This window comes from Sturnus vulgaris, chromosome 26 (assembly GCF_052056855.1).
Source record: "Sturnus vulgaris isolate bStuVul1 chromosome 26, bStuVul1.hap1, whole genome shotgun sequence".
Lineage (NCBI taxonomy): Eukaryota > Metazoa > Chordata > Aves > Passeriformes > Sturnidae > Sturnus > Sturnus vulgaris.
The window spans coordinates 2,452,624-2,464,772 of NC_142268.1; the positions used below are offsets into that span (position 1 = coordinate 2,452,624).

Consider the following 12,149-nt stretch of genomic DNA (forward strand, 5'->3'; position numbering starts at 1 on the left):
GCAAACCTCCAAAAGGAAGAGGAGGAGGAGGGGCTGGTTGTGCCCCTGACCCTGCCTGCTGCAGGAGGAAGGACATGAAACCCACCTGCTGTTTTCACTTTATTTTTCTTTAAAAAAGGAAAAAAAAAAAAAAAAAAAAGAAAAAAGGGAAAAAAGGGGGAAAAAGAAAAAAAAATAAAAGCAGAAAAAAAGCCAAGTGGCTGCCAGTGCCCCGATCCCTTCAGAGCCCAGATTCTTCCCAAGCTCTGAGCCCTTCCTGGGCCCTGCTCCCTTCTGAGCCCCTCCGAGCCCCCGTGCAGCATGCAGGTGTAATAGAGTTCTGCTTTGTCTTAATACCTGTTTTGTTTTTTTTTTTTCCTCATCTGGTTTATTTTAACACATCACGATGTGTAGGAATCTCTAAATATACCGCAAATATAAACAAAACAAAACAAAACGAAAAAAAAAAAAAAAAGAAGAGGAAAATATATAATATATAACAGTAGTCTAAAACATAAAGTGCACGGCAATGGCTTTGCACGACTCTACACGGCCGGGGGGGCCTGGCAGGGGGGAGGGGGAGGGTCCCACCCCCCCGACCCCTCATCCCACCCTTCCCATCGCAAAATTGAAAACAGAATCAGTGTCTTGATTGGCAAAGAGTGATTGGGGGGAGGGGGGGCAGCGTCCTGGCAGCCGCAGAGTTCAACTTCCAGGTGTCCGGCAGGGAAAGTCCGGCCACTGCAGCTCGGTGTCCTGGCGCTGGCTGGAGCAGGGGGTGCGGGGAGGGAAGGGGGGCTCCTTGGTTGGTTTCCCCTGGTTTCCTTTTGGATTGCAAGCACAGTCCAGTCCCAGGAGAGAGGCAGAGCTGGGGTGAGGAGGGGGATGTAGGCTGGCCCAGGCCCGGGGATGCTGTGGGGGAGAAGAGAGAGAAGGGGGTCAGAGGGTGCCCAGTTTGGGCTGCTGGCTCTGCTCCTGCCCTGCACCCTCCCTCTGGCACCCTGGGATCCCTGTGCTGTCCCTGGAAGGTTTTGGGGGCTCCCACAGAACCCCCCTGGGGTCCCTCAGCCAGATGACCCCAGACCTGCCCAAAGCACAACCCTGAGGAGAAAACAGTGCCAAGGAATGTCATTTATGCCACCGAGGGGAGCATTCCCTTCCTTCCAAAGGTTTCTAGGCTAAGGGGGGGGGAGTGACCCAGCCAGGCTTGGGCAGCCCTCACGGAGCTTCCCTTTCCAGCAGCAGTGAGCAGGAAGGGGCAGGAGGAGCAGCAGGTCCAGGGAGCCCCATCCCAGGCTCGGGCTGCACTGACTCCCCGCAGGTGACTCACTGCCCCCATGAATTAAAGATGGAGCTGCCACGGGCCTCTGACAGCTGCAGGGGGAGGATCCAGCTTTTATTTCGGGCTTTTTTCACACCACAAAGCTGGTCGTGATCCAGGAGATAACAGAGCTCAGCCCCAGCAGCGCCGTGACGAGCATGAGGCCGGGGGCGGATGAGGCTGAACATGAGTCACTGCTGGCTCCGTTATGAATGAGGGGTGGGAAGGAGGGGACAGGGCTTGGAGCTGGGGAGGAAGGAGCCGGAAGGAGGAAGGGAAGCAGGGAGTGGGCTCAGCTTCCCCTGGAAGCGGCTTGGGCATGGCAGTGGCCTGGCCATGGGTGACAGGGACACCTCCAGGGCCAGGGGTACGTCCCATGGGGATCCTCTCTGGGGACACCCTGGAGCTCAGCATCCCTCTGTGCTCCCAAAATCCAGGTGTGTGGTGAGGCTGGGAGCAGGGCAGAGGGACCCTGGTGCCAGGGAAAGGGGGAGTCACGGCACAGCCCGGCCACAGCCCAGGAGGGGACAGGGATCACTAGAGCACCTCTTACATGACAAGGCAGAATAGAGCAGAGCCAGGTGGGCAGAGCAGGGCATGGGGGGTCCACAGCACCCCAGGGGATCCAGGCAATGGGTACCAGGGACTCTGCAGAGGGATGTGCAGGACCCAGACTACAAAACACCCCTCAACTCCCTCCTCCTGCCCATGGCCCCCCACCCCCTCAGGCAGACCCCAAGGTGTCCCAGCAGTACCTGGGCAGAGCTCACTGCTGCTTGCAGGTGGAGAGCTTGCGGATCTTGCTGCTGGCAGAGCAGGCCTTGCGGGAGGGGTTGGAGGAGGCGCTGGCCCGGCGCTCGCCCTTGGCCCTGGTGCTCAGCTGCCCCGGCTCCGTCCCGTTCATGCACACGGCCTTGGGCAGTCCCCTGCCGCGGCTCTGCCCGTTCTGCCCGGCCTCCTCCTCAGGCACCTGTCCTGCAAGGGAACGGCCACGGTGAGGGCGTGGCAGCAGATCCCCAAGGAGCATCCCCTTCCCAATGCCCGGCACGGATCCTGCTCCTGCGGGAAATGTGAACCTGTTCCTGCGCCTGCGAGGGATCCCCAACCTGGGATGTGCAAGGCTGGGAGCCTCAAAGTGCATCTCCCTTCCCACTCCACTCCAGGACTGGTTTTGACCCCCGTTCCCCCAGCACACAGACAGTGTCCCCTCCTCCCTGGACTGTGTGTCCTGCCCCGGACCTCAGGCAGCAGCCCGGCTCCTCTGAGGAGCAGTGGACGAGGTCACTCCTCTTCCTCCTGCCTTCCCTGCAGGACCCAGCCCCAGGTACCATCTCTGGGGTACCCAGGGGCTGAGTGTGTTTGCAGAACAGGACAGCGCAGCCTCTCCTGGCAGGGCTGGGGTTCAGGTGTGTCACTGTCCCCGGAGGGAACACCCCGATGGGTGTCATCAGCCCGTCTCCCTCCCCAGCTCCCTGTGACTCAGCAGAGCAGGTGAAGAGCCATTTCCAGACACATCTCCTGCTGCCACAGCCACAGGGGGCTTTGGTCATATCCCCTCGCTCAGGGAGTGACAGAGGGGCGTGGCTGCATCCCGGGGTGCTGCCTCTGCAGCACGGCGCAGCCCCCAGCCCAAAGCAGGGCTGAGGAGAGGCTTTGTCAGGCCCCTGGCTCGCCCCCACCGGATCCAGCCGAGGCAATTTCCTTCCAGCAGGAACGTCACGCTCCAGGGCCCTTCAGTTATGACTCAGAGGTTTGAGTGGAAGCAAAGGCTGTAAGACGATTATGTATAATTTTCTTTAAAGGATGCTCAATCCTTTCTCCGCCAAGGCCGGGCGGGACGTCAGCTCCGCTTGCGCCAACGATCACCCCACTGCGGGGAGCTGGGGGGGACACGCAGGGCTGGTGGGAGAGCTGCTTCTCCCCTGGGGGAGCACAGTGGGGGTCCCACCTCAGACCCCTGTGCCTTGCCACATCATGCCTGGCCACTGCCAGAGATGGGGAGGGAGGGAGGGGTGGGTGTATCCTGGGTTACACTGCAATCCATTCCCTCCTGGATCTCCCCCTGTATCCCTCCCAAGGGCTCCCAGCATTGCCACAGCTCCCAGTCACTGGCTTTGTGGCTGCTTACCTGAGCACTCCTGCCATGAGAACAGATAGGGACTGACTGAGCACGGACAGCTCTTGGTTCTGGGCACCCAGCGCTGGCACTGCTGGTGGCACCTGCAGTGTCCACCAGGCTGGAGCAGCACAGCTCCTGGCCCAGCTCACCACAAGGGATTGTAGTGATGGGGGGGCTGTAGCCCCCCTCAGGGTGTGTGCCAGTGCCTCTGGCACAGTGGGAGCTCAGAAGCACAAAGCTCATGGCCCTGCTATGGATTCCTCCAGTGCCTGACTCCTCTGGAGGGGTGAGGGATGGAAAGGGCTCAGGGGTCCAAGCTCTAGAATAAGGTGACATGTCGGCCCCAGAGCCCCCAGGCATGGGGCTCCCTCGGGGGCTCACATGGGTCAGGCTGCAGCCCCAGCCCAGCACAGCCTGGCTGCAGCCCCCCAGAGCTCCAGGTTTTATCTCCCATCCCTCCATCCCACCAGCATGACTGCAGAGCCTCAAACAACCCCATTCAGAGCAAAGCTGAGCACTTTCTCCTTCCCCTCCCTCGGCTGAACTTGGGCCAAGTCAATTAACATTTCTGACTGGGGAGGGAAAAAAGAATCTATCCAAACAGCTCATTTGTCTTTTGTGTGACTCTTCCCTCCTCCCCTCCTTCCTTGCTTCAAAAGCACAGTCCCGGGAGTCTATTATGGATACCAAGGAGGGAGGTGAATCGTGAGCTAATTTTACCTCCTTCACCAATGACAGTTGCTGACGTTCAAATTAATGAAAATAAAAATTCAGCACGGGCTGAAGTCTTGGCAACTGCTGCCCCCGCGGAACCGCTGACCCAGCGCTGTGTCTGCCCAAGCAGCTCCTGCCCACCTCACCCTCACCACCAGCAGGACTAAAAATAAAATAAATAAAGGGAGGGCTGAGAGAGGAACCAGGAACGTGGCTGCTCATCTCTGCTACCCCTCACATTCTTAATGGCTCTGCATCTAGCTCATTCAGGCACCAAAAAAGGTTTCAAAACAACACCGCAAAGAGCTTTTGAATCGCTGTTTGTCAGACTGAGCACACAGGCATCATGAGCAGCCAGGAATGCACCTTCCTGAGCACAAGGCTTGGCTCAGAAGCTCCAGTTCTGGCTGTATTTTCCAGCCTCAGACTGAAAAACCCAGAAGCAGGTGCTGCAGGATGGGGCTGCAGCAGAGGAGGGGTTAATGTAGGACAGGAAAGAGCAGAGCTCAACCTCTAGACCTGAGGCAGCAAAAAATCACCGAGCATGATCACATCCTTCCACTGCACTGCATGAAGAGTGGGGAGAGGATTCTGCCTCCAGGCCACAGCCATCCTCTCCTCCATCCTCTCCTAGCACTTCACTGGATGGGAAGTTTAACACCGATTGAACCAGGGGCTTGGAACATTTACATCTCCCCACAGAGCTGCATGAATCTTTAAATAACCCTTTAAAAATGAAAGCACTTCCTCAAAGCCCCTTCTTCCTCTGAAGAACACAGGATTTAATGAGGTTTCCTCTTCCCCCCCCCTCAAACCCAATACCCACCCCCACCCATGAGTCACTCACACTCCTGCTCTGGCTGCCCAGCAGAGCCACAACTGAAATGATCCCTCATGTACAAGGGGGCTTTTAATTTATATTTTAAAATGGGATCACTGCTAGAAATGCAGTACCGGGCAGGTTCAAAGGGATGCTGCAGGAAGACTTTGGTGGAAAAATTCATTTATTCCCTCTGCTGCCCCCACCTCTGCAGTGCCTCACAAACCCACCAAGGTTCTGTGCTGGGACCCTCCTCACCCTGCTCCTCCCACGAGTGTGTTCCATGTTGAGGGGATTCCTGCCCACCACAAACACTGTACATCCCACCTCACCAGCCCTTCTCACCCTTTAGATCTCTAATTCCTCTGAAACAGCACAAATTACATAGAGAACATGAAAGATCTTCCAGTAATCTGCCTGTCATCTGCCATGACAGCTCTGATTTGGGTTTAAACATTGCTGTTTGTATGAGGAAGGTGAAATTCCTGGTGTCTCTGCTCTCAGTGTGATTCTTAACCTCAGACACCTGCCTGCATGGGGCTCATCCTGCTCACCTGGGATGGACATGGAGGATGTGGGGAGCTCTGGCAGTGGTCAGGCTGGCATGGACATGGAGCTGAGGAAGGCAAGGGCCGGGCTGGGACCCCCCAGCATGCAGGGGATCCCCCAGTGTGCCACAGACCCTGAAGACAGAGTCATTTCAGGGCTCTGCTCACAAATAACTCATTCTAGCAAAATTGCTCCAAAGAATTAACTGTGCTGAACAGCAGAGTCCAGCAGCAGCTGTTCCTGGGAAAAGGGAAGAAGCTGGCACAGGAGTAACACTGGGAGGAGCATCCTGGTTGATCAAATCAAGGACTGAGGAATCAGGAGCATCATGGCTCACTCACACCATTCCACAAACCAAGAATCTCCTCCTCTGCTGAAAGGATTATTCAGACCTCGAGGCCTTTCCTAAAAAAACCTTTAAACACAAAAAATCCCTCACAACCACTTCTCCCCTACCTGGTACTGTGAAGTCCTGAGTGTAGATGATATCATCTTCAATGTCATACAAGTCATCATCCTCTTCCTCATTGTAGCCATGCAGATCCTCCAGGTAAGGCACCGCCGTCATGCTCCTCCACCTGTCCTTTGTCTCGGGGCTGGGAGGGATGGGCACCAGCGCCTCTGCCTGAGCGTGTTTCTTCCTAAACCAGCTGCAAAGAGCCCAAGGGCAGAGCTGGGTCAGTGCACAAGGCATGCAGGAGTCCTCCAATGACCATGGCCCCAGCCCACCCCAATATTCTGAGCTGGGAGCTCCACCCACGGCAGGTCAGGAGGAACCAAAAGGTCTGGCCAGGTGTTGGTAGTGGAGTGTGCTGAAGGACACACTGGGAATAGGACAGGAACAGAGGGACAGGGACAGGCACACAGGGCAGCTCAGGACCATTCTCTCCATCACCAACTCCAGCCCAAACTACCTGTAAATCTAAACACATCAGCAGAGCTGCCAGAGCTCCTGAGTTTTATTATTCAAGCAAGAAGCATCCCCTATCCTAAAGCTGAGGCTGATCCAGCCCAACAGACACAAGTTTGCAGTATCCCAGCCTGAGGAGAGGGGCAGTTACTGCAGCAGTTTCCTTTAAAAGCCAGTTTGCACCAAGGCCACAGCAGAAACACTTCTACTTTATCTTTTTATCCCTCCCTGTCTCGAGGGACTCCTATCACCACCAAACCCTGTGCTGCCATCTGGCCAGGAAAGGATATCAGCTCCAAAAGCTGTTCTTAATCAGATCAGGAATCCAGCAGGCTGCTTCCCAGCACATCCCAGAGCCAGATGGGATAAACCTCTTAGGTTTTCATCGTACTCCCATAGCAGAGCTCTGACTCCAGACTGTCTGGGACATCTCCCAGTGCTGCATGTGGGCACCCAAAGTTTCCTGGAAGTGCTGCTGGAGCCTCCACACTCCCAGTGACCCCCTAAATGTGGGTGGGAGCAGAGGTTTCTCCAGACCCAGGTACCTCTAACACACCTTTACAACCCACACAAGCCTGATGGGACACAAGTGCTTCCCATCCTGCAGTTGGCATCCAGTAACTCCTGGCCTCCAACCATGGAGGAGGGCCTGAGCCAGCCCAAGAACTCTCATCAACCTGAGCCATCTGGTTTTTATCACCCCAGATCCAAATTCCTTTCAGGAAGGAAGGCTGAAGGCACCTCCTGCGCAGAGCTGTAATTATCATTTTGTTCTAGTCTTACACTGCTTTGACAGTCGGCCTAAAAAAAAGTGGGATTCTAACAAAACTATCAGGAAAAGCGAGGAGTGAGGAGATAAACAAATGGAAATGCAGCTACTGGGACAAATCAGGCAAGATTCAAGGGAGGGGTGAGCTCTCATCCAGAAACTGCTTCACCATCAGCATCTTTAAACTGTTTTCTCTGCAGCAATGGAGTTTTGGAGCCAGGCAAGCTCCCCTTATCTGCAGGGAGGAAAGTGTTGTTTGGGGAGAGGGACAGCAACTGCTGCAGATCTCAGCTGGCAGTTGTCACCTCTGGTCCCTGAAGGGGCACTACAGGAGTTAAGCAAAGCCTATCCCAGCTGCTGGACCAGCAGGAAGGGAGTGGGACCAGTATAACTCGATTCTGGCCCAGGGCTCTTCTTCACAGATGCCATGGATGGATTCCTTGGATGGCTTCCTCGGTGACGTGTGTGGCACACTGCTCTCCTAATCGGATCAATCCATTTCCCTTCCTTGGAGACTCTGTTCATCGAGGAAGTGACTGCCAAGACAGCAAATCCAGCCTGGGCTGATCCAGCCTGGCAGGATCAGCAGCACAGGGGCAGAGGAGCCACCAGCCACTAGCTGGTTTTGCCAGGGGCACTGAGGCTTGAGGGATCCAAACTCAACACCAGAGCCCTTGGGAGAAGGGAGTATGCAGGACAAATGAGATCAGAGTGATTGCTGTTGAAAGGACAATTTTAAAGGGAAAAAGCCTGGAAGTCTACAGCAACTGGTGTTTTTATTTTGCTGTATTTCAGCTCTGCCTCACTCTTCCCTCCTGTTCTACTTACCAGGAGAGTAAAAATAGGTTTTTATTAGCAGCAGAAACCTGAATCACTGTACTCCAGTCATTATGCTTCCATCCTCCGGGAGGTGATTTCAAACACTTGCATATGCATATATGGTAATGAGGATAGAGAGTGAGAAGAGAAATCCATTGAAGTTCTAAGAAAAATCAAAGACCTCTTGGAAGGAGCCTCAAGCAATTCTGTACAGAGTAGTGGAGTATTTCCTGGCAAGGATTTTCCAGCAGGGACAGACATTCCGCTTTCTGTGCTGGTGCTGGAGGCTGTCACTGAAGATTTGCTCTTCAGCTGAGGACCACTGGCTCTTGGAACACCCTCATCTGCCTCAGGAAGCCACTGCCTGAGCCAGAAAGCAGCACCTCCTGGTCAGTGATGGCCATGAAATAAAGCCCCTCTTCAACCACCACCCAAAACATGGGCCGGGTCAGAGCCCTGCTGATGAGTGCCCTGTTCCACCAGTTATTCTCACTTTCAGGGATGTTTCCTGAGCCAATTGCACTGGTACACACACAGTTACCTGGTGCTTGTGGCAGCTGCTTTAACCCTGAGGGCAAAGAAAACATTTTGGATACCTCAGAAGCGCCCCTTGTGCAAAACATCCCTCTGCAAGAGGCAGATTCCTCTCTGGTCTCTGTTTCAAAGGGCTGGGAGTGGCTTAGAAATGCTTCAGAGTGAAGGCAGCAGTAGTAAGGGATTATTTCTTCCTATTCCACAAGCTCATTGAGGCGCCTGCAAAGCTCAGAACCCTCGGCCAGCAGCGACACAAGCGTTAATTGTGATCCTGCCAGGCAGAAGTGGTGCCCAGACAGCTGCTGTCAGCCACAGGGAGATAAGACAGCAAGGGTCAAGGACTGAAGGAAAAGAGGAATCTGGGTTGCCCAGTGCTTAATGAGCCCGTTTGGTTTGCAGCTCCCAAGCTCAGATCTCCCATCACAAGTCCTCCCTCTGCTCTTTTCAAGTCGTGGTATAAGCAAGGTTAAAATAAGAATCTTGTAAGCACAGCTGCAGCTTTCCAACACTCCCAGCTATTCACTTCCCATTTGGGTCACAAACATTGCAGTTGGCTTGGTTTGCAAAGGGATGGTTTTCTCTGAGAGCAGATGCCAAACTGCAGATCCCTGCCCTGCCAGCCAGGGTCAGGACAAGCGATTCTCCACCTCCTGTGATGCCATGTAAGGGCCTCGAGCTCCCTGGAAGGTCACTGTCACCACAAGCAGCAATGAACAGGGCTCCAGTTTAGCTCAGCTCCCTCACAGGCAATCGTGGAAGGCACACAATGTCCCAGGGAAAGGCAACACACGCCAGCAGTGTCCCTGCAATCACCACTTCAGCTCTTGCTGGATCAAGAGATGTCCAAGCTCTTCAGTCAGGTTCAGAACAAACAAAAGTATAAAAACAGCAGCTCCTCCCAGCTGGTAGTAGGACCAAAAGTGGCAGGGATGGCTCAGACTCCGACAAGGAGTTCTGGAGATTCAGTCCTTTAACACACCATGTTACAAAACTGATGTGCAGAATGTGGGTAAAAGAAGGAAAGATCCCTTCCAGGTGCTGCCAGAGGGCAGGAAGATTGAGTCAGATGCCACAGGAAGGAAGAGGAATGCTTCTTTGTGTCCTGCTGAGGAGACATCACTGCCTGGCACAATAGAGAAGGGCTGGGGAAAGCCCACAAGGCAGCAGCAGAGGCTCAGAGAAGCCCCTCTCCCTCAAATGCAGCTCAGGAGCATAGTCCTGCACAGGAGCCCTCAGCAGCACCGGACAGATTTCCAAGGGGTTTGGTGCCTAGATTTGAACAGCACAGCATCCCAGAGCCACAATCCAAACCCCACAGTGCTGGGGAAGGCAGCAGAGCAGCTCCAGGAGGGCAGGAGGAGACCCCGGCCCTGCAGGTTAATTTGCACCTCCGCTAACAAAAAGCGGAAGTGCCTCCCCCTCCCGTGCTATGAACTCCTGCAATCGGATCTGCGCCTGAACAAATTAAGTGTGATACTTGTGGAGAGGGAAGGGAAGATGGTTGCCTTGGAAACAAGGGACAGAGGTAGAATTCTGCATCCACTTCATCACTTTAAGTGCTGCAGCAGGTCAGTGAATTAGTAACAAAATGCAGTGTACGAGCAGGAAGCCCTTCAGCAAAAGCACGGGGCAGAGGGGAGGTGGTGGATAATCCATAGGGAGGAGGTTGGAACTCCCTGGCTCTTGGCAGCTTTTCCTCCCTGCCCTACAATCCCTGTCCCAGGAGCACCAAATATTCACAGAGTTCAGCTATGAGCACTGGTTTTCCACTGAACATCATCCCACTCGGATCCTTCCAGGGAAAGCAGGTCTTCAGGCTCTTCCATTGCTATTCAGGGGTCAGCTTCTGGCAGTTCCTAAGCTCTGAGATGACAGGCTGGGAGAAGTTTAACTCATTTCCATTTCCAGCTCCAAGTCTGCTCTGCACGGACTGGGTTGAACAGAGCAGCATTTTGTTTTGTCCCGCACCAGTAAAAGTGCAGAGACAGGAGTTTGATGCAGTTCAGCTGCAGGAGTGAGGAGGGAGGAAGGCAGCTGGTAGGGATGAAACTCAGCAGACTCTTCCTCCAGCATTCCTCTGCTGCTGCAGGGCAAAAGCATTTGGAAAGCTGACAGGAATAATGGGAGGAATGGCTGGATTACCATTGCTGGGCTGCCTGGATGCCTTCCCTGCCTCCTGCAGCTCTGCTCCCTATGGAATAGCACTCTGTGCTCCCTTGGGGCTTCCTCAGTGCCCCTAAGCCACTGACTTTATCCCTGATCCCAAGGGCCTTCACACTTTGTGGAAGGTGAAGTGGGGAAGGATGGGTGCTGAGCCCCAACTCTGTGGCTGCAGCACACCTTGGGCTCACCCTTCCCACAGGGCAGGGGAACACTGCCCCTTCCCAACACCCTGACATGAGCCTGGTCCAGCAGCCTGAGTGCAAAACTGCTGCCTGGGATCCAGGGACTGCTCCTGCTGATTTCAGAGCACTTTGATGATCCTGACTGTCCATATGAGTGAGTCCCCAGGAATAGCAGCACAAAGACATAAAAGGAGACTTCCAGCAGCATGAAAAGGCACAGGGTGATTCTGATTTGAGATGGGATCCATCCCAGCAGGGCAGCCTGGGGAAGTTGCTTGATGTTTCTCTGGTTTAGTTCCTGTCCTTAGCACATGCTTTTGCTGGGAGGAGTGTAGAGAAACCCACAATCATTAATGATTTACTCCTGCCAATAGATGAAATCTAAGGGCTCTAGAAATCAAACCTCTTTTTACTAAAGTGCTTTCCCAAACCCGTCTGCCAATACCTGAATGGCTGCCTGCTGTCCTGACTGCTGCGCTCCATTTACAAAAAAAAAAAAAAAAAAAAAACAAGGTCAGGTTAAGCATCAGGGCTAAGTTTCTATTTAAAGAAAAGCCAGGAGAACGAAGCTCTGGATTCTTTAGCACAAAAAGAAGCTGGACAGACACATCCAAGGCCCAGGCCGCAAGCTCTGCTGTGCTTGATGTAATTACGAGATGCCACAGCAGGAGGAAGGAGGCAATTACTAATAGGGGAGAAAAGCCTGTTAAGAAGCACTGGCTAAGCTCACACAAAACTAATAAGAGCCTAAGCCTGAGAAATTCTCCTGGGTTTGCAGGTAGAGCCTTTCCTCAGCCCCTCTGAGTGCTGTGGGATGAAAAGCCTCGGCACAGCAGTGGAGGAGCTCGGTGGCTGCCCCGTGCCACAGCCTTGCTCCAGTTTCTCTGGCTTTCTAACTACAGGCAGCATCTCTGGAGACTCCTCTGTGCTTCCAGCTGGGCAATGCTGACACAAAAAAATCCCTGCCACGTGGGAGGAGGGCAAAATGGAGTATCTGGAATTGGGGAACCAGCTCAATCACCTGGCAGTGACCCGTGAGGGCTCAGGGCAGTTCCTGAGCTCAGGGGTGGCCACTGCAGTCACAGGAAAGGAAACACTTTTAGTGCTTTTCTCAACACCTACTGATGACTCCATAGACTTAATTCCTGCTTCTTTGCAGTGCTTCCCGATGAAGCATGGCAAGCTGATCTGGTCACGGCAACTGGTACGGGGAGGTACGTGCAGGGTAAGGCAGCCTCAAATGGAAGATGCCTGTGCCTTTCAGCACTCA

General features: G+C 54.0%; 1 protein-coding gene across 1 annotated transcript in view; it reads right to left on the reverse strand.

The window, feature by feature from the left end:
- Positions 1-86: 86 nt before the first annotated feature.
- Positions 87-12,149, reverse strand: part of STK11 (serine/threonine kinase 11) — a 32,095-nt gene continuing 20,032 nt past the window's right edge. Inside the window, exons 8-10 of the mRNA XM_014882924.2 lie at positions 5,959-6,152; positions 2,056-2,275; positions 87-891 (exon numbers count right to left, since the gene is read on the reverse strand). Coding sequence (XP_014738410.1) covers positions 2,067-2,275; positions 5,959-6,152 — 403 coding nt within the window. The 3' untranslated portion in view covers positions 87-891; positions 2,056-2,066. The remainder of the gene's footprint in view (positions 892-2,055; positions 2,276-5,958; positions 6,153-12,149) is intronic.